The 24,392-nt window shown below is 44.5% G+C and overlaps 1 protein-coding gene across 2 annotated transcripts in view; it reads right to left on the reverse strand.

The window, feature by feature from the left end:
• Positions 1-24,392, reverse strand: part of vti1a (vesicle transport through interaction with t-SNAREs 1A) — a 184,457-nt gene that overhangs the window by 39,043 nt on the left and 121,022 nt on the right. Inside the window, exons 6-7 of one of the 2 annotated variants that reach the window (XM_080455882.1) lie at positions 21,140-21,210; positions 12,772-12,833 (exon numbers count right to left, since the gene is read on the reverse strand). In XM_080455882.1, the coding sequence (XP_080312008.1) occupies positions 12,772-12,833; positions 21,140-21,210 (133 nt within the window). Of the gene's footprint in view, positions 1-12,760; positions 12,834-21,139; positions 21,211-24,392 lie in introns of both variants that reach the window. The other variant, XM_080455883.1, reaches the window with a different exon arrangement.

Consider the following 24,392-nt stretch of genomic DNA (forward strand, 5'->3'; position numbering starts at 1 on the left):
TAGGAGGGGAGGGGGGTGACCTAGGCAGAGAGCGAGAGAGAGAGAGAGAGAGAGAGAGAGAGAGAGAGAGAGGGAGAGAGAGAGCGCTATCCTCTGTGCTGCTGTCGCCTCATTATTTTCCCGTCTTGACGGACGCCCGCGCTCAACCCCTGGATGAATGGCCCTGCGCTGAATAAGTTATCGCCAGACACACAAAGGGAAGAGTGGGCTCCGAAAACAACACAGCTGCACCACAAAGTCTGAATCTCTTTTTCCCTCTCTCTCTTTATTTCCCTCTCCAACTGCCACCCCTCCCGTACTCCCTCGCTCTCCCCGAGACGAAAAGGCAGGCCCTGCCACAGGATGGGATCTCACCTGTAATTTCAGCAGAAGCACACAGCATTAGATGGGAGGAATATAGAAACACACACACACACACACACAAAAAAACACAAAAGGAAGGATGTGATAAAATGAAAGGAAGAAAATATACACACGTCTGGGTCTGCCACACAGATATATCCACAGAAGTTTCGTTTGTCTCGCACGACTGTGCCGTTTCTTTAGTTTCTTTCCTTGAGGGAAAAAACAGGGACCTCCTTTGGACCATATCAGAGGATGTTTCAGAGGGTGAGCGTTATGTTTGTCTGCTTTTGTTTTGTGATCAGTGGAAACGGCCCGGTTTCATCTTCAGACGTCTATATTTTGTTCTCTCTCCTCACTTTCTTTTTTTTGGGGGGAGGTGGGTGGGGGGGTGGGTCATCATTTGGACTGCTACTTGTCGTAGCCGATGAAATCCACCTCCGCACAACACTCAAATCAACTCCACTCCCCCCCGAAGACTCTCACGACCACTGTCAATACAGCCGCCACAGGGCTTCCACAATCCTCTCTCACGTATACCATCGCCGTCACTCAAAAGTAGCGGCGGAACTTTTTTTTTTTTGACACAAGCGTCTCGTCGTTCCCCCCCCCCGCCCCCCTCCCGTGACAGAGGGAATCACAGGGCGCCGCAGCACCCCCGACAGCCGCTCGACGGTAGATCAAACAGGGGCGGGTACCCTTGGAGTGACACCTGGAGCCACTTCAAGGGAGACGAGAACCACTGATCTCTAGTCAGGCTCGTCAGAACCGTGGTCTGTCGAGGTTAAAGGAGTGGTGGTGGTGGTGGTGGAGGGGGGGCGGGGGGGTAGAAGGTGAAAAAAAAAAACATGCCGCTTCAACCAGGACGGAACGGAGAGAGAAAAAGGTCAAACCGAGCATCACCTCAATGTCATAGCTGGTTGACCCCACGGTGGTTTGGAAATGTGAGGCCGCAAAGGAGTCTTTGTTGAAGCGTTTGGTTGATGGATGGGTAATAAGTGCTGATGTGGTGGGTTTTCACGCTGCAGTTGAGTCGCTCTGCGGTTTTGACTCGTCATGCTTTCGTTGCCGCAAGAGAACGTTTTGGGCTTTAAGATGCATTACGGAGGGGCCGTTGGATTTCTATCCATCTTCAGTGAAGTTGACTGCCTTTTCTCAAGTCCTGACGTCTGTGGATGAATCGAAGATGGGGAAGAAAAAAAAAAAACACATCGGAGGACTTGTCAACGCTGCATTTGAAATAATTACAATTCCACTGGGATTGTAATTGGCCTATGAGGTATCAAAACAATAAGCCAAGCGCAGGCTCTATAATGGAGAGAGAAAGAGCGAGAGAGAGAGAGAGAAATGTAGAAAAGAGAAAAAGGCCTTTGCCGGCCCAGTTATGCGAGTCATTCCTCAACAGACAAATGCATCCCTTATATAAAACAACAGCACGTCTTTGCCCTTGTCAACAACCCCTTCCTCTGCAGCCCACGCTTGTTTGTGTCTTCCTTTCTGCAGGGGAAAAAAAATGTCCCATCAGCACTCTCTAATGGGCAAGGTGGAGGAAGAGAGAAAGAGAGAGAGAGAGAGAGAAAAGAGACAGAGGGGGAAAAGAGAGAGAGAGAAAGAGAAAGACAGAGAGGTGGCAGTGGTGCTTGTTTGGCTCGGGAGCAGCGAGTAATGAGGCTGAGGCTCAGCCTGTCATTGTCCCAGCTGCAGCTGTAGCCACACGTACTGCACACAGGCACACAGACACACACACACACACACACTTAAGTGCACACAGCAAAAGCATCAATAAAAAGTATCCTGCATCTCAAGACAGACTGAGGGAAACCTTGAGAGATTAAAGTGTAGCCATTTTTTCTCCCACCACCAAAAGAATAAAAAAAGAAGAAATCATCTCAAAGAAGAAAAATAAATGATTTCAAGAGCTAAATAAATAAAAGCTAATAGGTAATTCAGTATCAAAAGCAGTTCATGGGCTTTGACAGGGCCTCCTGTGGACACGATGTTGTCTGCCACTATAAGAGATGCATCTCTAGACGGTTCACTGCAGTGCATCAACTGACGGCCGGAAACCTTGTATGTAACTAGTTCTTCCTAATGAAGTGGTTTTCATCTTGTTTCTGTTAACCCTTTAAGACCTGAGACGATTCTTCAAAATGTTTTCTAAATCCTAACAGTTTTTTGAAAAAAAATCCCAAATTTATTTTTTCAAGATTTTTCAAAAATAGCAGATCTACAAGTTCATAGCGCGGCACTCGGTGCCGCGCTATGAGCTTGTATATCTGCTATTTTTGAATAGCCAAAGAAACCTAAAGTGACACAGATGCGTTCCAGGTATTAATGGGTTAAGCAACTCTGAGAACCTAGAAAAGCGCTATATAAATCGTATGTATTATTATGTCCAAATCCGTTACTTTTCAGGAAATTAAAAACCCAATGTAGTTATTATTTAGTCACTTGTTAATCTTGTTAATACTTTTTCATTGGTTAAATATGTATAAATCCCGCTCTCTAACCACTCTCACTGCCAGAACCTTCCAAAAGAATAGTGAGAATAGCAGATCTACGAGCTAACAACGCAAGTGAGCTTGTAGATCACCGATTCTAGCTACTTTTGCTCGACACTCCCTATAACTCAGTAAGGCATTAATTTAAGAAAACAAACGTGAAAAGTTGAAAACATATGGAGATACAAGGTTTCTGCCTTTTTCTTTGTGTTGTATTTCTTAGACCAGTGTCCATTTCCCTGGGTATAACCCATTAAAACAGGGAAAGCATATTGTGTTATTTTAGATTTTAGCGTTGGCTATTCGAAAATAGCAGACATACAAGCTCACAGCTGCGAGCTTGTACATCTGCTATTTTTGAACATTTTTAGAAAAATCTTGAAAGAACTACTGGTTTAGAAGGTCTTCGTAGATTTGGCCTCAGGTCTTCATGGGATAAAAGCAGAAGTTCTTCTTTCCAAAGATCTGCCGTGGTTTCAGAGGGCGTACGACCATACAATTCTGTCAACCACAAGGGCTGACCCACGGTGCATGCGGCTCGTGGACGGCAGACGCGTCGGCGGTGAGTGAGGTCCCTCGCCGCCATGAAAAAAACAAACAAAAGAACGGAACAACATAAGACGCATGGGTGCACTGATTGGTTGAATGACGAGGGAGGCTTCTAGATTCCTAGAATTTGCCTAAGATTCCTACGATTTTCAAAACAGGGCATGATTTTCCGGCAAATAGCTGCACGTTTAAAAGGGTATAGACGACAGAACTTGGCATGTCAGGTCACAGATACAATTAACTCAGCCTTACACACACTATCACGCGCACACACACACACGGTCTCCTCAATGTGTGTAAAAAAAATCCCTTACTGGTCCCATTCTCTGAGAGTTAAACTGAAACTCAGGATTTTGCAATGTAGGAATGGGTTAAAGGCAGCTCTGTTGCCAGGCAGAGAGGTGTAATTTTTTTTATGATAATAAAAAAAAAGTTTCCTTAGCAGGAGCAGGAATGACCAGTGATATGAATGGCCTAGGGGGGATGAAGCCATCATTTTGCAAAAAAAAAAGGGGGGGCATATCATGCCAGGCATGAATAAATGGCGACGTGTACAAAATGTAGAAAAGTATTACGTGGAATTAACCACGACGGCAACATGACGAAGAGGAGATGAGAGCGACACGGCATGGTTTCCTTTTCGGGTGCATGTGGAGGTCAGCTTCGCTACTGAATCCTCCGAATCCTTTTCTATACTTTCTTTTCCCATCGAGAGTTTTTCCGTGCCTGATTGAGTGGGTATAAGGACAGAGGTTTGGTTTCCTTTCGATCTCGTTAATGCTTGTTTTTGAAAGAGGACGTCTATACTTTTGTTTGATTCTATTAATGTATCTATTTCACACGGCACTGTTTTTGCACACAGTTTTATGTAAAGCACTTTGGAACTCCGTTTTAATAAGTACTCTATAAATAAAAATAATAAATAAATAAATTGTATCATCAGTAACTCAGTCGTATTGTTGCCGTGCAGAGCCTTGCACATGGCTCCATGACTTGACTTGAACGATGACTTATTTACACCATAAACTGACCAGAATGGCGAGGGCCATACATACATATTAGAGGTGCTGAGGGTTTCTTGTGGGGGGTCATTGGAATGGAAGGAGTCATGCGCACACAGTGCAGTGTAGGAGTCATTTTTATGAGGGTCTCCAAAGGGAGCTATACTTCCTTATGGCCAGCAGCAAGCGCAGGAGGGCGTTGAGGATTCAGTAGCCAAGCTGACCTCCTCGTGCACCCGAAAAGGAAACCATGCTACCCTGTATGTGTGTGTGTGTGTGTGTGTGTGTGTGTGTGTGTGTGTGTGTGTGTGTGTGTGTGTGTGTGTGTGTGTGCACACACACTGAAGTTGGAGAAAATAAAGTATAACATGAGTAAGTAGCAGCATGCATACATGTATGTATGCATGTGCATGCCTCTGCATGTGTGTGTGTGTGTGTGTGTGTGTGTGTGTGTGTGTGTGTGTGTAGGAGTGGATATGGGTTGGAGAGAGGGCCTGTGCTCCACCTCGCCCTCTCCCGTGATAATGATCTCGTCGATTAAAAAGAAAGAAGGGAAAAAAAGGGCTATAGGCCTACACGCTTTTATTTAAGTAGGGGAAAAGAAGGAGAGGGGGACGAGGAAAAGAAAAACAGATTGACGTATAATTTGTTCCGTCTTTCAGCTTCAATTAGATAAGAAAATCTAATCTTTTTGTTTGACTCCAACAACAAGACTTCAAGAGGGCCCCAAGACTCCCATCCATTTGCATCCCACTGCCGTAGCTGAATTCCATTAATTATATGACCTACATTTCTCAGTAGTTAATATTCCAGACTCAAAGAGAGACAGAGAGAGAGAGAGAGAGAGAGAGAGAGAGAGAGAGAGAGAGAGAGAGAGAGAGAGAGAGAGAGAGAGAGAGAGCGAGAGAGAGAGACACACACAGACAGACAGACAGACAGACAGACAGACAGACAGACAGACAGACAGACAGACAGACAGACAGACAGACAGGATATTAGCCAATACTAGGGGCAAACTGTTGAAAATGTGGACATGTTTGCAGTATTAGAAGCCCCCCACACCATATGCTTTTATGAGGCCATGCACTTTTATCTCCTCCCTCCTGACATTGCTTACAAACGTCAAGTGTAATGGAAGTGGCAAACAGGCAAAAACAGACACACTTACTACCCCCCCCAACCCTCTTGCAAGACCTAGTCACAATTCTCCACTCAGCGCTGCTCTGCACCGAATCAAACAGCATAGGGAGACCAGTCTGCTTTTGATTTAGCTATAAAGACGAGTTCAGTAGTTTAAACAAGACTGGGGAAGACACAGCCTTCTACAAGTAACTCTGATAATAGGAGTGTTACACAGTGTCAGCTACTTGTGCTCAGAAGCCATGAGAAAGGTGTGATTTTGTGTGTGGTATTAAGAGGTGGAAAGGTCACCAGCGTACAGACATTTGTGTGTCGTGTTATGTGACGAGGGAGCTATGGTTATAGCACATTTGGCGCATAGCTACTGAGTCCAATTAGTTCAACAGACATTAGTATAACTGGCCAGGACACATTGTCTCAAGTAAGGCTCTTGGTGCGTTTATGATAGTGTGACCGTGCTAGCTAGCTAGCTGACTGCGGTGGCATGCGTGGCCAAGCCCAGGGGCTGATCTCTTAATCAGTGTCCAGGGTGAGTGTGGGCTCTGAGGGCTGCTGCATGGGCCCGATCTGCCTGCCTGTCTGCCGCCCGCTCCTCCTCCTGCCAGTCCCCGCCATGAATATGGAGCCCTTCTGCGGGCCGGGTTGCTTGCTTATGTTTTCTGTCTGATATCTCGGCCCCATTCCCATTTCAAAGGGAGGTCCACCCGGGGCCTTGACTTTTTGATCTGCCTGGCGACTGACTCGACCACCTGCATGCGGGATCAGCCGCTAGCGATAGCAGACAACCCCCACAACCACCACCACCGCACCCTCGAAAGAAAAGAAAAAACTGCTCCTCAACTGCCCCCCTCTCATCGTCCTCCATCCTTCATTGCCCTTCGTCGTGAACACCCCCCCCCCCTCCACACACCCCCCTCCCCGCTCCTTTTTCCAGGGAGCTGCTCCGGAGCCCCAGTGGTCCTAACTGGGTCTGGAGCTGCATGTCATTCCTGACTGCGGTGGGCAAGCGGGGGGAGAGAGAGAGATGCTTTGCTTGAGATGGTCGCCGTGTAGCAGCGGGGAGTTCTTATGCTAGGCTTGGCTTTAGCTGGGTCAATGTCACACACAGGGCCGTCTTGTATCCAGTGTGAGGGGTTGTGGTGTCAGAAACGCCACGGACACGGAGCTAATGGAAGGCCAAATCAAAGAGCTTCTCTAATCAAGCATGGCGATCCACACCTCAAGCGTTACCGCCAGGGCAAGTCCACAGCTCAGACCAGCACTAGGAGTAGACCCAAGGTTCCGTTTGTAAAAAAAAAGAAGAAAACGGAGGGGGCGGGGGCATTTTCTTAACCCCTTAAGCCCTACAGTTCTTCTTCATACAACAAGCATGCATTGTGTCATGTTGTGAGCTTGTAGATCAGCTATTGTTTGTATTTGTTTTATTTAAAGGTTATAGTTTAGTTTTTTTACAAATCCTATATTAAAATTGCCTAATGGGTCGGTCGACAGTCGGCCGGTGGACATCCACGGCTCTTGGGGGCCCTGATGGGCCCCCTTCACTATGACTCAGACAAAACCATATATAGAGTTCACTAAAACTCAGATTTAACCAAATATAGAGTTCCCACTGCAGCTACACCCAAATATGGACGTGTCATGCCGACTGTGATAGCATGACATTAGACCCAAACAAACCGTGTCGTCATGACATCAGACTCAAACAAATCATAATAAAGGCGGTTACACACCGGCGAATGTGCGAATATACGCAAAATTCGGACTCGTTCCGAATAATTAAAAGACGCTTTTTCGCTTCGCTTTTCCGCTTTTTCGCGCCATGTACGCTTGCATTGACTTTATAAGGTTTTTAAAAAAAGCGTATTATTCGCACGAAAAAATCGCCCCGGTGTGTAAGGACCTTAAGGATCCATATAAGGAGCTCAACGTCCACCATGCCCATATATGGAGTACCGGGTTGACAGTTATGTCCAAATATGGAGTGCGTGAAGTCACTCACTCTAACCTCTTGAGTAAACATGGCTGATCTAACGTAGTCAACCCTAGATGACGTGAAATCCTACCGTCAAACGTCGAATGCACATGCCGTATATAGAAGCAAATGCACACATATGGAGTCAAATGCACATAATGGAGATCAACATGCACTGATGTCATACTCAGAGTGAGCAATTTCACCAAAGACATTTGGTGTAGAGGGAAAATAGGAGGGTACAGTCAACAAAGTAAATAGGGTTTAAGTGGTTAAACGATCATACAGTATATAACCAAACTCCAGTGCTTTTGTTTCTTCAAGAAATGTAAGCGCTGGAATTCTAGATTGTCCCAAATCTTCTCTCGCTTACATTCACAATGTAATTGTTTCTCTATTTGAATAGATCTGGTTAAGTACGTGAGTGAGAGTAAATCTGATTGGAACTGATGAACCCTTGCTGCAGTAGTGGGTGTCTCCCCCCCCCGCCTGTGTTGGGGTGCCGTCTAAACCCCCTATTTTAAGAAAACATCAATTCTAAGTAGTCAATTGTAATCATAATTAGTAGCATTGATATTATGACTTTTAATAATATTATGATTTCCTTTAATGGGCGTCACTATTAAACCTTAATGAGATCAGTGTGACCATGACAAGATAATTAAAACCCTGAGGACTTCAGATGATGGGATGAATAATTTACAGTGGGCGGATGCTTCCGGAAGCCCGCCGCTAGATCAGGGATGTTCGCAGAATAACTGAGGCGCGCTGCTGTGGCGGAGCAGAGGGGAAGACAATTTAGGGTGGCCAGTTTCTTAACTCCATAGCCGCAGACAGAGCCTACATGGGGTCTCTTTAAGATAATGTACCCTCATCCACGTCAAAATAGTATGGAATCATTTCAAAGTAACAACTTTTTGACCACATCAACTCTGGTGTCCCTATTTTGGGCATGCCTGGGTGAGACTGTTAAAAATATATATAAGCTTACATTGTGGCAGCTAGCTTAATGAGTGTTGTTGCTTGGCTGGGATGATAGCCACCCTGATGGGAGACCTTTCTGGATCAAGTAGAGATATGAGCGGGGGAGGGATGTGCAACGATGACACGATGCGCCCTGTTCTCGCAAACTGTCGACAAATTGGATTGTTTTGAAACAGAGAGCACATCACCAAGGTCTAGTGTGCTTATGTCGAGGAGAACTATTCTACCCTGTCTCAAATAGATCACAATTGATATAATCCCCCCAATGTATGTCCAGAAATGATTCTAGGCCAGAAGTTAAGCTGCAAAACATCAACTTAAAAAAGTCATGTTAGTTAATTTAATCACATAAATGAAGCAGGGGGCTGTCTGTTATTTGAATTCCTCAAACCGTAGGAGAAAAAAAAGCTGTCCATTTCAGTGACCTGTTGCATTCAAATGAAGGTCTGTGTGTGCCGCAGGAGTTTACAGCCGTGTTTACTGAAAACAACTCAACAAACAATACAAAAGACGCACGGTCCATTAAAGCCGGAAGGTGAGCGAGCATGGACCAAAACATCTGTTGAGGTTTCAGTACACAGGGCGACAGATAGTTCTACCTTACTGCCTTCATTTGTCTTCCACACACTGCTAGTGGACTTAAAATACAAAGTGCTGCACAGAAGCTGTGCAAACAAGTGAGAGAATAACGAAAGACACCCAAAGCCCCCCCTGCCCGGGCACCACCACCTCAAACAGGAATAAATAAAATCAACAACTAAAACGGCCTCCAATTGCCTTGACAGAGGATACAAATATACTATTAATCAAAAGCGTGAAGACCAGGAGAGCATATAATGAAATGAATACAGAAATGGGGATGAATTGCTGAGCAGGGAGGGAGGGAGGACCCCCCCCCACCCATAGAAGTGAAATATGATGGAACCGTGGAACCATCCCTTGGTACTCTTTTGTCTGTCTGCTCCCCCCCCCCAACCCACCCACTGGTTATAAATGACTTCAGAGTTGACGCCCCGAATCCGTACGCATACAACAAAAAACACACTTTCTTTTATTCAAACGGCGAGTAAAAAGATTTTTTTTTTTTCCTGCAAAAGAAAGAAGGAGGTGGGGTTGTCTGTATGTGTGTATGTGTGTGTGTATGTGTGTGTGTGTGTGTGCGCGCGCTCGCATATGTATCGGCGCTCCCGTCATGCAGAAAGGCACACGGCGACGAGTGGAAAGGGGGCTCGCTTTTCCAAGACGGGGGCCCTTCTTGCTTTCGGAAAGCCCTCATAAATCCTGATTTGAGCGGGGGGCCCCGCTAACCGGAGGAGGTGGTATAGAGACCCGTCGAGCGGGGGGGGTGAGGGGGCAGCGCAGGGGAGTGGCGGCTCGCTCTCTTAAAATGCTACGTCTGATTAAGTCGTCCCATTAGGTGACAGCTGAACTTTAATACTAATATGATAATATAATATTGAAATAAGCGTGTTATTTACTTTGCGGGGGGTGGGGTGGGGGGTGGAGGTGAAGGAGGGGCGTGATGGAGAAGGGTGGGGTGGGTGGGGAGGGGGGAGGATGATGAATGATTTCTGGACAGCTCTGGGTGTCACGCCGGGCGATTTGCCCTCTCCTCCGCCCACCCCCCTCTCCTCTCTCCACTCCCCTCTAATCAGACTTGACAAAATGGAGACATATGCAGAAATATTGGTTACAGTCGGCATCACAGGGCCCCCTCTGCCCGGGCGCCCTGCTCTTTGCCGTAGTAAAAAAAAAAACGCCGGCCGCCCCCATGTGAGCAGCCCCTCCAAATTGTCCACGGGCACTGAAGCATCTATTTCAATTGGCACTTCCTTCCCAGCCCCGGGATTTTACATTTAGCCGGTGTCATTTACATATTACTCTTAATCAAAATCCACAGTGGGGGCGATGGCGGGAGCAGAGGAATGGACAGAGGAGAAAAAGAGAGAGAGAGAGAGAGACAGAAAGACAGAGAGGGAGAAAAACAAAACCATGGTGTCACGGTTCAGGAGTAGGCTCACAGGCACACACATAAAATGGAGATGTGACAAGACATTAAGCTGTGTAGGGTATGTCTGTGTGTTATGTATGGGGGGGGGGTACATACGACAGACATTGACGTGCCTGTGTGTGTGTGTGTGTGTGTGTGTGTGTGTGTGTGTGTGTGTGTGTGTGTGTGTGTGTGTGTGTGTGTGTGTGTGTGTGTGTGTGTGAGAAAGCCATTCGTGTGCACTCCAGTGTGTATGTGCGTGCCCGCCGGGGCTGGCATCTTTGTGCATATACTAGGAAAGAAGAAAAGAGAAGAAAAGAGGAGGGGAGACGAGGCACTTCTTGGAGAAAATAAAGGGCTGGGAGAAGAGGACGCTACGAGGGACAGGATTGAGGGAATGGCTTGTATGGTACGCGCTTGTCTTTGAAAAAAAAAGAAAAAACGTTGTTCTAAAGCGCCACGGCGCCGGACCGCTCTCCGTCTCTGCGGAGCGGCCGTGGTGGCATTGTTTGTGACATAAACAGGTCCCGTGCGGCACACACAGAGGCAGCATTCACTCCGCGCGTGTCATTCGTGAGACAAAAGCGTAATAACGTTTTTCAACAATGCGAGCTATACGAATGCGAGAAAATAATTCACAATGTTCTCAACGGGCAAAGAAAGAAAAGTGCATTGCGCCTATAGGGTTGCGCGAGCCCACACAATGGTAGAGATACTGTTAATTATTCTGCAGAGGCATTGTTGTTTATGGCTTATTGTATTGTTTTAAAATCAGAAGGACGGGGGCTCTGAATGGAAGTGTGATTGCCATTAACAGATGGCTCGCACAAAGTGTGAAGCAAATGCATTTTTGGTGGAACCGTCACATCAAGTCATTATAGGCCATCATTTTGTGAGCTTGTGGATCGGCTATTTCCGCTATACTCAACACCGTCGTACGATGAAGTGTGAAACAGGGATGAGCTGTGCTGTAAATTGTAGTAGAAACAAAATAAAAGGCATACATTTCGAAAACGAGAGTTGCATTCAAGTCCCATGCGGCCCTAATTTCAGTAAATGTGTGCAGAAGTGCTTCACATTGCTGCAGCAGCGAGGCCTTCCAACTCTCAACCGAGTCAGTCCGAGGGAAGACCCTATGCCCTTCAGAGATCAGCCGAGGCCTTCTAAAGCCTACGGTATAATTGATATGCGATGCAATGCGTTTTTAGCTTGAAGCTGTATTGTTGCGGGGAAGCGACACCATGGCATGATGGAGTAAATTAGGCTGAATGTCGTCTAGCGTCTGAGCATGGTGCGGAGGTATTGGTATTCACGGATAGACTTTGGTGACTCCAGGGATCATCATGGTATGGCATGGTTGTGAATGTTTGTGGAGATATTAGACGGAATAAAACAAGAAATTCAAGGTAGTGCTGCTTTTTTCTTGTGGACTAGACTTACTACACACGTATAAAAAAGGTGTGAAGCAAAATGTGTTAATCTTTCTCTCTTTATTATTACATAACAAAGTGAAGTTTGGACTAGCACGTCTATGTTTCCGCACTGCAGGGCCTATTTCAAGGTAAAGAATCAACATGATTTAGGGTGCTGTACACACTGTGTAGATAGACTATGGCAAATATTATAATTTACATTATGTTATAAATCCGCTGGCCTGGACACACAGACATAAAACAATGTAGAAACAGACACACAGTGGTTCTTAGCTCCAAGTTAGTTCATTGCATTCATCTGGCGCTCCAGGTCAAACCACTCCAATGACGAGGACGACCAGGTGAACGCAGTTAACTTCCTAGTCAGATGGAAAACTGAACCATACAGGAGGGGGCCCCCAGAGTTGAGACCCAGAATTGAGAAGCACTGCTCTAGGGCAGTATTTCCCCAACCAAAGATCACAGTGAGGCCTTGTCTGTGTGGACTCTGGAGGCAGTCCAAAACATGTTGCACAAAACAATAACGTGCTTTTTTCCCAACTTGGAAGCTCACCCTTGTAGATTGGCCATTTCCGCTATTCATGGGACACGAATATAGAGGATTGAAGTGGTTAACATTTCTGAAAAACACACGCACGTGTGGGGGGGTCTCAGCTTTGGTACATAAGAAGGGCGGGGGCTCCAAGAAAAAAAAAGGTTTTGAATCACTGCTTTAGGGGAATGGAACCGAACCCTCCCTCTGCTCTAAAATGAAATAAAAAACAACGTCGCCTCAGTTGCACGGAACAGGGGTGGTTAATCACACACGGTACATCCATAGAGGTGCAGTAGAAACAGAGCTCCCCTACCTGCCTCTTACCTTCTCAGCATGCCCGTGAGGATGCGAGAGCTCTTGCCCAGGTTGGCATCCGTCTCTCTCAGCTGCGGGAAAAAGTACAGAGAGGGGGGGAGACTGAGTATTACACTTGAGTGTGTGTGTGTGTATGTGTGTGTGTGTGTGGAGTGAAAGTTCTAAACAAACAGGTCAAGGCAAACAACAACATTGTTTTCTATAAGTACTTGTGATAGAACCCAGCCCTGCCCCCCCCATCATGTTAACAAAGATTGGATTCATGTGCTAACATTATGCAATTAAAGCTGCAATCAGGAAGTTACAATGATGTTTTATCACATTTGTATTGTAGAGAATGTTAATACAATATAACTAGTAGTCTCCCTCCCTACTCTTCTATTGATAAATGTAGACCCTGGTGTTTGGTAGGACACCTACTGGTTGACAAGTAGTACTGCCTGATGCTTATAAGTGCAATATCTCCCCTTAAGTGAGTGGTAAAAATCCGGTCTCCCACACATTGGGCCAGGGTTCAAATCTCAGTTAGGATTGCAGCGTTAACTCACCACACACACACACAGGCAATGAGAGGAAATGTCACTTTAACCAGAGCACTTGACTGTGCAGACACATTCTTGTTCGCAGCCCGGGGCAGCAAAACACTCAAATTTGTCCTGGTGGCCAGTGAGCAGCCCTACTGAAGCATTTCAGTCTGTGGCTTTCCCAGAGGCACTTCCACCGTGGCTTTTGTGGGAGGGGAATTGCGGGAAGTCTTTTGTCGTCACTATCTAGGTGAATTTTCTAAAGCCAGGCCAGACGCTTATGGAAACAATGAGTTTTGTCTCAAACTCACTGTCAACTCGACTCAACTCGCCCCCGGAAAATAATATATATATAAAAAACTTCTTTTAAGTTTGTATGTATCTTAGATGTTGACATATTTTGCAAGGTGGAAATACCTCTCTCTTGCACTATGAAACACATGGAGATTTCACATCAACAAGTGGCTGTAAAGTGTAACAGCAAATAGTTAACCTCCACTAATATGATAAATACAGCATATAACTGCAGAGTAACAGTGCAATAGAACACTGATTCTCAAACTGGAGTGCAAGGACCCTTTGAGGAGGTTCCAGGGGGTCACTACCTAAATGACTGATCGTTAGGAACCAAATGGACCCTTATCGGTCCATAACTTAGAGAGAGAGAGAGAGTTATTTCTACCACACTGAGGATTTTAAAGGGTTAATTTTTTTTTGGCTTAGTGCATATTACAAATTAAATAGGGTAGGGGAAACATGACAGAATGGTATTATGTATTATACACTTTACAGCATTATTACAAATTAGTGTGTGTGCGCATGTGTGTGTGTGTGTGTGTGTGTGTGTGTGTGTGTGTGTGTGTGTGTGTGTGTGTGTGTGTGTGTGTGTGTGTGTGTGTGTGTGTGTGTGTGCGCGTGCGAGCGAGCGTTCAGATTCCTTCCTACTGGTGAGGATGCAATTTGCACAGTAAAATCCTCAGCATTTATTCAACTCCGAAGAGCGGACAAATGGTGGCGTGTTCCATTTGTACACTCTTCGGAGTTAAATTAACACCGAGTATTTCAAAATGTGAATGGACTACTGAAGATGCACTTGAAATAATGATGACCACGGCTCCTTCAGTACTCCCTTGCTGTGCGCCTTGGCTTTTTTCCTTTCCCTTTCTTTTCGTTTTTCCTTCTTTTTTATTTTGTGGGGTCACAGAATGTTTTCTTCCCTCCTGTTTCCAAATGCCAGGATGTGTATTTGCATAATGTGTACTCTCTCTCTGTGTGTGTGTGAGCTTGTGTGTGAGCTTGTGTGTGAGCTTGTGTGTGTGTGTGTGTGTGTGTGTGTGTGTGTGTGTGTGTGTTTAAGAAAAAAATAATAATGCTGACGGTGCACTGTGCCACTTTAGCTGGCACTAAATTCTACCTGTAGTCACATTTCTTGGTTGCAGTGGGAGTGATTTTTTTGTTTTTTAAAGATAATTTCCTTCTACAGTCAGCAGGGGGTGGTTCTGCTTCTGTCAAATACTAACTGCCTTTGCTATCTAGTTACCCTCACTCACTTACTGTGGATCCAACATTTCACCCAATCTCCTCTATTAATTCAATTCAAATATATCCTATCTACCTACATTCTATTTTAATCTATCCACTTCTCCATTATCTTTTATTCTCTTCTATTCTCTATTTTTTATTAAAAAAATGTCAGCATATTCCCTAAGGTGAGTCAAATACGACCGTTCCTTGAAAAGACACAACAATTACAGTATAATAATCCAAAACATCAGAAACACAATCTAAGCATGAATTAAATAATAAAGCACAACAATTGCAACCTAACTGTGTGATCCCCACCCCAACCCATATTCTCCTCTATTCTATTTTACTGTAATCTATTCTCCATTCCATTTCATTATATTATACCCTCCTCTATTCTATCGTAATCTATTCTCGTTTATCCTATCCTATTCTATTTCTATTCTCTTCAGTTTCATGTGTCGGAACACTTCTCTTGCCCTTCTGTTTTTAACTTTCTATTCAGATGTTGGGGCATGGCTGTCTTTTGGCTGTCCATCTCTCCTCTCCATTACATCCACTCCCCTGTCTCTTCCCCTCCATCCCTCGTTCCTCGCCTCTGGCAGCTGGAGTTGGAGTGGCGCAGGTTGCCAGATCCAGGGATAGAGGAGGAGGGGGATATGGGGGTTCTGGGGTTTGGGCCCTCTGGCAAACACAACAAGTCCTGCAGTTGCCTGATGTGATGTCTGACTCGGCCCACAGATCTGTCCCCTAGACACTTTCTCCCACTTTCTCCCAAAATACATTTCTCCCTCTGAATTACTCCTTCTCTATCTCTATCTCTCTATCTCTCTATCTCTCTCTCTCCCCTACAGCATCCTGGTCCAACTCTCTCTCACTCACTTTCTTCCTCACTTAAAATGGAATACTGTTTACATTTCAGTGGTCAAACATGTTTTGGTTATTCCCCTTCCCGTACACTAGGGCTGAGTATCGGTATTAGTGAGCGGTTATTGCTGAAACTCCTACTGCCGCGTGAAATGAGAGAGAGAAGAGTTTGTTTCTGACGCATGGAGCTGTGAAAAGCTGTGAAAAATAAAATGGACAATTTGAGGCAGAGGTGACAGTGATGCTCATGCAGAGTGACTTCTCATGGAAGGGAAACGACAGTTGGCACTTGGCCCTACCACTAAACAAAGCAACAAGACACCACCAAAACATCACCCTGAGTGCCCAATGCACCATATTATTTCAACATCCTCAGTATAATATATAATATATATAGATAACATCCTCAGTCATAATATTTGCAGATGAAAACCTAAAAGGGTCCAAACGTTGCGCCAGTAAATAAAAGTATTTTTTTGGAGCTTCAAAACAGTGTGCGGACCTTGTTTCTAATAATAATAATAATACATCACACTTGTATAGCGCTTTTTATAGTATCCAAGGACGCTTTACAAAACAAATAAAAAATAGACAACTTATTAGGAGAGAAATAGTTAAAAGGCTAAAGATTTAGCAAAGAGAAAAACATTAAGCTAAGACTAAAAGGCAGAAGGGGAGTCTTGTCTTTGCTGAAAAGTGCATTATAATACATGGAAATATGTTATGTTTCTATGATAATCTTCACCTGTCAATTCTTGGAAGAACTCTTTCCACTGTTTTCGTGTGGATGCATTTGCTAAAGTTGCTCTGTTCCACAATGACGATTGTAGTTAATGGCCACAGCACAGCTGATGGATAATTGGTATTTTATTAATTTCAAAAGTCTGATGACAATGGCAGTGAAACAATCAACCAAATACTCGATTAATCATTCCACAGAAAAGTTATAAGAAAAATGTAAAAACTTTAGTGATGTATCATGTACAAATGTCAAATAAAGCATATGAATAGCATTCTATGCTGTTTACAACTTTAACAAAATGAATGCTTGTCTTTCATTATATTATGGCATTATATTATAATATTATTATTATCATCATCATTATCTCATTATAAAATGAAAATATACAGCATGCGTTTGACAATTTCAAGATGTTCAGATAACTTGTGATGAGCATTTTTCATGGTTATGTACTGCATTGCCTTATTTGACTGTAATTTTATGGTCCGAGTCATATTGATTAATCAAATAATCTACAAAGATTTATTATCTAATAAAATAATCGTTAGTCGCAGCCCTGGTTGACAATTCGACAGACCGTTGGGACGTAAACATAGTGACCTCAGTCTATACTGGCCAGAAAAAAGGACATTCAACCAAGAAGTGACAGGAACTGGCTTTCGGCCACGACGATTAAAACGAGGCAACAACAGCCGACGTGTCACTGTCTCTCTGAGTGGCTGACGGAGTGTTGTAGACCAGAATGAAGGATGACGAACCAAACTCCTACGACGCAGCAGGGGGTCCAGTGTTTGGGGCTGAGCAACTTGACAGGAGCATGCTCTTTTGGCCCGAGGAGTTCACGCCCGCTATTGACTTCTATTTGTACCGTATAAAGCAAAAACAAAAGGCCAAGTCTCCTGCTGAGTGTGGGAGGGTTTTGTCTCTGTGTTATGTGCGTTTTTTTTCCTGTGTTAGCGCGTTCGTTAATCCCCTGTCGTCAATCCACCTGAAGCTTTATGTGCACAATGTGTTAATTTCTGCGTGTACGACCCTATAACCTATTACAGCCTTCTGATCTCTCCTTCACACCTTTCAGCTAAAGACACACATCTCCTGTCTTTATACATTTCCTCTTCTTCCTTCCTCCCTTCTCTTTTAGCCCCACAAACCATCTTTAACTCTATCAATCCGGGAACGCATCTCTGTCATTTTAGATTTGAGCTATAACCATTATTTTTACACTTTGGCTATTCAAAAATAGCAGATCTACAAGCTAAATCTGCTATTTTTGAAAAATCTTGAGCATTTGTGTTGAATACATATACTGTATATATTTTTGAAACAACATTTTTAACTCAAATCTTTGCATCTGGGGGGTCCCTGGAAAAACACTATTTGATGGACAATAGTTTTTCAGAAAAAATGAAGACATTTGTTGAGACATTTGACAGTTACAAATGTTTGCTTTCAAAAATATATATTCAAATATTTGCAAAAAAGCGCTATGAGCTTGTAGATCTGCTATTTTTGAACAGCCAAAGAAATCTAAAATGACAGAGATGGGTTCCCGGATTGAATGGGTTAATGGATGTGTGTGTGTGTGTGTGTGTGTGTGTGTGTGTGTGTGTGTGTGTGTGTGTGTGTGTGTGTGTGTGTGTGTTGGGGGGGGGAGTTCAGCAAAGACGACTAGCGGGAAAAAAGTAGCACGAGAAAGAGAGAGAGAGAGAGAGAAAGATAGAGAGAGACCGAGAGGAGGTAAAAGCAAAAAAGAGAGCGAGAGTGCTACAACTGCTCTCGGTAGAGACGCCGTGGACCTTTTTTTGAAAGGAGGATGTTTGATTTCCTTTGAAACGGTCTTATGCCAGGGCCCTCTCTACTGTGTTGTGATCTTTAAGTACGCCACGCTGAGGGGGCCCATCAGAGCCGGGGGGGGGGGGGGGGGGCCTCACTGCGCTGGGACCTGCCTTGTCTCTCTGCCTGGCCTGTCTGTCTGTCTATCTATCGGCCTGTTTGTCTGGCTGGCTGGCTGTCAGGGTGCGAGGAAGGGGGTACAGGGCCGAGATTGGTGGAGGGAGGGAGGGAGTGGGGGTGATGGTGGTGGTGGAGAGGAGGAGGAGGAGGAGGAATAAAGCAGGAACAGTAGCTGGTCAAGCCTTCAGGTTAAAGCAAAGAGATACATGGGGAGGTCTTAGCTGAACGGTAAGAGTGGCTGTCTGGGAATCAGACAAGAGTCACACTTATAACGCATTCAATTCGGGAACGCATCTCTGTGTCATTTGAAGATTTCTTTTGGCTGTTCAAAAATAGCAGATCTACAAGCTACAGAGCGTGTAGATCTGCTATTGTTTTTAACACATTGGGTGCCAGAGGTTTATTAAAATATTATACGTTGAGTGCCAGCATTTCTTCCATCCACTTGCGTTATACATTTCGTGCTGTGAGAAGCCCCGACGCGGAAATGCATGTAAACAAAGCGTGCGTGCGAGACGGCGGAGGGTCCCGACTAACGCCTGGAACAATAATATTTCCAACGCGACCCTCCATGCAGCGTGATCGCCGATCGAAAACGGCTCGTTTCCACCACATTAAAAAGAAATGGAGATATTAAGCTTTTAATCAAGGAGATAACATTGAAAACGCCGACCGGAAGGATTTTTGACATGGAGCCAGATCCAGCCTCTTCTTCTCAGAAACTGCTTGGGTGATGTCAAAGTTTCGTTTTAGCGCCCCACGTGGCCCACATGTATAAAAATAGAATTGGGTCAAAAACGGTCCGGACCGTTTTCGGCACTTCTCGTTTGGACCCTCAAAAACGGTCCGGACCGTTTTTGGCATTCAATGTGTTAAATGTGTGCAAATCTTTGAATATATATATTTTTTAAAGCAAACATTTGTAAAAATATGTTGTTCCAGGGACCGCCAGAAGCAAAGATTTGAGTTACAGATGTTTGCTTTAAAAATATACATATTCAAAGATTTGCACAGATTTTCAAAAAATTATTCCCAGATTGAACGGGTTAAGCCCCCAAGTCGTCCCAGGGAGCAGTGACAAATGAACCCAATGAACATTATTAGAACAATTGCTACCTACCTACCTACCTATCGACATTTAGAAAACACTATTTTTCTCCATTGCATGTTTGAACAGCGTAAAGACAAATATTCAGCACATTAATCATCTGTCTATGCTTCTGCTCTTTGTCCTTTAACCTGTTTTATTTATACAACACTCTAATTAAAGACTTTTAGAGAAAGTGGGACAATATTTGACAAATATGTCAAACTAGAAAAGTTTGCTTCTCTGAGCACGGATCTCTTCCAGGCCGGGTTGGCTACCATTTGGAAGGCAATTGTAGCCAATCGGAATGAAATAAGAGACTTCCGACTGATACATCTTGATCACATGAACCCACAGATAATGTGTACTAATGTGTGTGACTTTTGGACAAAATCTGTAGGAGTAGAAGCAAAAAGCGTGTTTTGAAGAAAACGCAAAATGGCAAAAGGTTTCACACCAATCGGTCCAGCTTATCTGCTCACACAGACACCCAGAAAACAAACAAACAAACAAACAGACACACGGACGGACAGGGCCGAAAACATAATTTCCGGCCTGGTGGAAATACTAATTATCAACTCTTTGACCGTATGTTGTGAAAAAAATGGTGTATGGCATCATGGCCAGTGAAAATAATTAGCCATATGACTTGAGGAAAAGCAGCTTGTCAGCTTGGCCTCAAGAGTCTCAAATACTTTGTCATTATGATAGCAAAAATAGCAGATCTACGTACAGTACGTACACGCTCAGAACGTGTCACACCATGACGTGTTGTTTACTAAAGAGCTGGAGAGATAGGGAGACCCCTACAGATCACTGAACAAATACTCTGAGGAAATGATTGGTGTCAGAATGTAGAGCTAGTTAACACATTGACTGCCAGAATTATTTCAGATTTTTTGCAGTTTATTGCCAGGGGTTTTTCATTGAAAAAAATGTTAATGTTAATGTGAAAATTGCACTTTTTCCATGCAATACATCATAGCACTGGAGCCAGTCAGCACGATGCTTCTAACATACAGCTACGGTACAACACATGCACATACTATGTGTGTAGTCAGGGTTGCCAGATCTGCTTATTATAATTTCCCCGCAAAATTGTATTTGAAAATAGCCGATCTACAAGCTCACAACGCGTCGCATCGCGACGCGTTGTGAGCTTGTAGATCGGCTATTTTCAAATAGCTGATGTATTTGTTAAAGTGCTCATGTGGCCCATAGTCGCTTCTTTTGGGCTGGTTTTCCTAGACCTGGTTGCTTGTTTCTCTCACAGAATCTGGCAACACTGTGTGTAGCATGTGCTTGTGAATGTGTCTGGTACTGTACAGTATGTATGTATGTGTATGTACAGTGTGTGTGTGTGTGTGTGTGTGTGTGTGTGTGTGTGTGTGTGTGTGTGTGTGTGTGTGTGTGTGTGTGTGTGTGTGTGTGTGTGTTAGTTGGCTAGTCTGACATCATGTATGGCATCACTGTCTGAAACACACAAAGCGTTGTGAATGTTCCCCACCGACTACAAAGCCTTTGTTGTCTCCAGTCAGTGTCTCCTATGATACTCCTTCATCCTGCACTTGTTGGGCCACGTGTGTACGCGTGTGTTCGTGTGCGCGAGTATGTGTGTGTGTTTTACACGTGCACTGTACGGGTGTGTGTGTGTGTGTGTGTGTGTGTGTGACTGCTCACCCTCTCCCTGCCTCTCTGTATCTTCTCACGGTCAGAATGCAGGTTGGACAGAATCTCTTGGCCCACTTGTTCTGTGAGAAATCAAACAACAAACAAAAATGTTATTCTTACAAATCTTTTTCAGTAGTGGAAAATCTCCATTTTCAAAATCTTTCACATTTTAGAATTTCCAAAATATAGCTAAAATTGCAGATTTACAAGCTCACAACACGTTGCATTGCTACGCGTTTGTGCCTACCGTGGGCTTGTAGATCGGCTATTTTCAACCATTATGTGGATTGAGGATTGTACTGTGTATAATCAGCACAAACAGAACACAGACTTGGAACTTCTAGGCCTCAACTCTTGAGCCTTGACATTTGAGGTGGCTTTTTATTTTTCATCACAACAAACAACCCCCCCCGACCCCCCCCCCCCCCCAGCAGAGGGGCCCCAATCAGCCAATGCAATATTCATTAAGCCCGCTGGTCTCTAAACGCCTCTCATCTGTGTTGGATGTAAACACGTTAACGCGCCAGTTATAAAACATCTCCAACAAGGCGCCTGACAAGCTCGTCACTGGTCACTGTCATTCTCCCGGTCCCTTGGGTTAGGGACGTACAGAAAAAAAAGCAAAGCAAAAAGAAAGAGGGAGTAGAAAGAGGGGTGGGGGGACCAAATAAACAACCACCCCGTATCAATGCAGCATTCGTGTTAAAAAATGAGGGAGAGGAAGAGGGGTGTGTGAGGGAGGGAGGGAGGGAGGAATCTTTGTGTGGATCAAAGACGGGCTTTCAAGCGCACCAAACAAATTCGGAGTAAACAACGCAGTCGCAGACTGTATTACACTACACAGGTGCTAGCACACCAAAGAGCCCACGTGCTGAGCGCCTGTTTGTGGGGAGGTGTGGGGGTGGGGGGGAGTGGGGGACGCCGCGGAAATGGGCTACATCTGGCAGCCGAACGAGAGAGAGAAAGAGAGAGAGAGAAGGGGGGGGGGGGGGGAGAGAGAGCGCTGCTGGATGAGCGACATTTGTCTCCAGTTCTACTATCAGAACCCCCCCCACCACCACCACCCCACACTCCCCCTAAATGTGTCTCTTCCTGCCTTCATCAATTTCTAATCAGCGACGAGACAGATTGAAAGATACCCAGATTAAACAGTGCAGTCAGACAGTCACAAGTGACAAATAGGGCAGATTAAAAGACTGAGTGCAGGTATTAATAACCGTAATAATACAAGTCCCCTGTTGCAAAAGAAAAAAAGGAAGGAGGGAGGGATATAATAAACAGGCAAGGGAGGTGTAGCGGAAATCTTCTGTTAAACAGACAACTAAGCGCATCTATCCGTCTCTGTCCGGGACGAGGCACTGTTTTAAATAAATGAGGGTGACAAGCACTGTGCAAGCAAAGATTTGTTTTTTGTCGTCTCCCTGACAGAGAGTGCATTATTGGAAAAGCCTACAATGCATGAGAAGATAGATGAGGCATGGTCAGAGAGGAGAGGAAAAAAAAGGGCCTCAGTGGCATCCTAGCGCCAGTACTTGCAGAGCAAGGGAGCTTCGTTGAATGGCCAAGGTTTAACAGAAAGGTGCATTAACCCATTCAATCCGGGAACGCATCTGTGTCATTTCAGATTTCTTTGGCTATTTAAAAAATAGCAGATCTACAAGCTCAGAAGGTTGTAGATCTGTTTTTTAAAGTGAACATTTTTAACTCAAATCAGGAACGCATCGGTGTCATTTTAGATGTCTTCGGCTATTTAAAAATAGCAGATCTACAAGCTCAAACTTATTTTCATGTCAAGGACCACCCAAAATTATATGTATTTGTCCAGGGACCCCCACCAGAAGCAAAGAATGTACATATATATAAAATGTACATATATATTCAAAGATTTGCACACATTTCTTTTCAAAAATAGCAGATATACAAGCTCATATCTATGAGCTTGTATATCTGCTATTTTTGAATAACCAAAGATGTCTAAAATGACACAGATGCGTTCTCGGATTGAACGGGTTAAGGCACAAAAGGCAGGGGAAACGCAACCCCTCCTCGGCTGTGAGCCACCTTTCACTGGACAAGAATGGGACCACAGTGGACTCAGGTTTCTGTCCATTCCACAGCACTGTGGAGGTTAAAGTGCTGTAGATATACAAACTGACTACCATAGTGGTCCCAGTCGCAGAGTTGGTGATTTTAGCCACTTTAACTACTTAAAGGAGTAGTTCACCCCAAAAAACTACTTATTTTCTATCAATTACACACCCCATAAAGCCTTGAATTCATGGAGATTTTTTTTGTTTTTGTCACATTCCTAAACCAATAATTTGATGACCGGCGTACTCAAAGTGTCTCCTACGATCTCCTATTGAACAATGACCCAGTCATCAAATTATTGGCTCAGGAATGTCTCAAAAAACCCAAAAATAAGTAATGTTTTGGGTGAACTACTCCTTTAAGCCGTATTTCAAAAATAGCAAAAAAATGCTCACCAAGTCTGTAGATCTGCTATTTCTGCTATTGTGAAAGTCTTTTTTACCTACAGTATAATGACATGCCCAAAATAGGGATTGAATGTGGATTAATGTGGTTAACAAGCCACTGAAGAAAAATTGGAATTTGTATATGTCCAATTATATCACTCTTAGTACTGTTTATGTAACTACAGCGAACACGATAGGTCAACTACTGTACAACAGCAAAGACAAGGAAAACGGACACCACCAACGCAGCCACGCCATCACACGCTTTCACCGGGATAAGAAATGACACGACGCCATCGGAGACGGCATTTCGGCTCAATAGGTGGCGCTTTCGTTTTTCGCCACTCGTTGCCGGGCCCTCAGTGCAGTGCTGCAAAATCCATTGTGATCCATTTGAGGAGTCCCCCGGGGTGGGTGGGCTGCAGAAGACATTATGGACTCTTGTTTCACCGCGGCAGGTCAGAGGCACTCAAAAGATAAATATTTTCCTTAGCTGCGCGACCGCAAATGGACGCTCGCATAAAGAGAGCCCCCCACGGCCCCCCCCCCATCCACCTAAATCCCACCATCCTTCAACCGAACTGTCTCTGCCCCATTGAACCATTAGGCAGTGTACACACAACGCCTCCCAAAGGGATGTACTGTATTGTGGGCTCATTTGGGAGGGGGGAGGCTAGGGGTGTCTTTATCTGGCGTCTATCCCTTCCATTTCTCACTCTGGTGACATGTATCTACATTTACATCCATCTTATTTAAACCCCTTGCGCTCCGCTGACAAACTTTAT

This window comes from Gymnoscopelus braueri (genome assembly GCF_963280865.1).
Source record: "Gymnoscopelus braueri genome assembly, chromosome: 17".
Classification (NCBI taxonomy): domain Eukaryota; kingdom Metazoa; phylum Chordata; class Actinopteri; order Myctophiformes; family Myctophidae; genus Gymnoscopelus; species Gymnoscopelus braueri.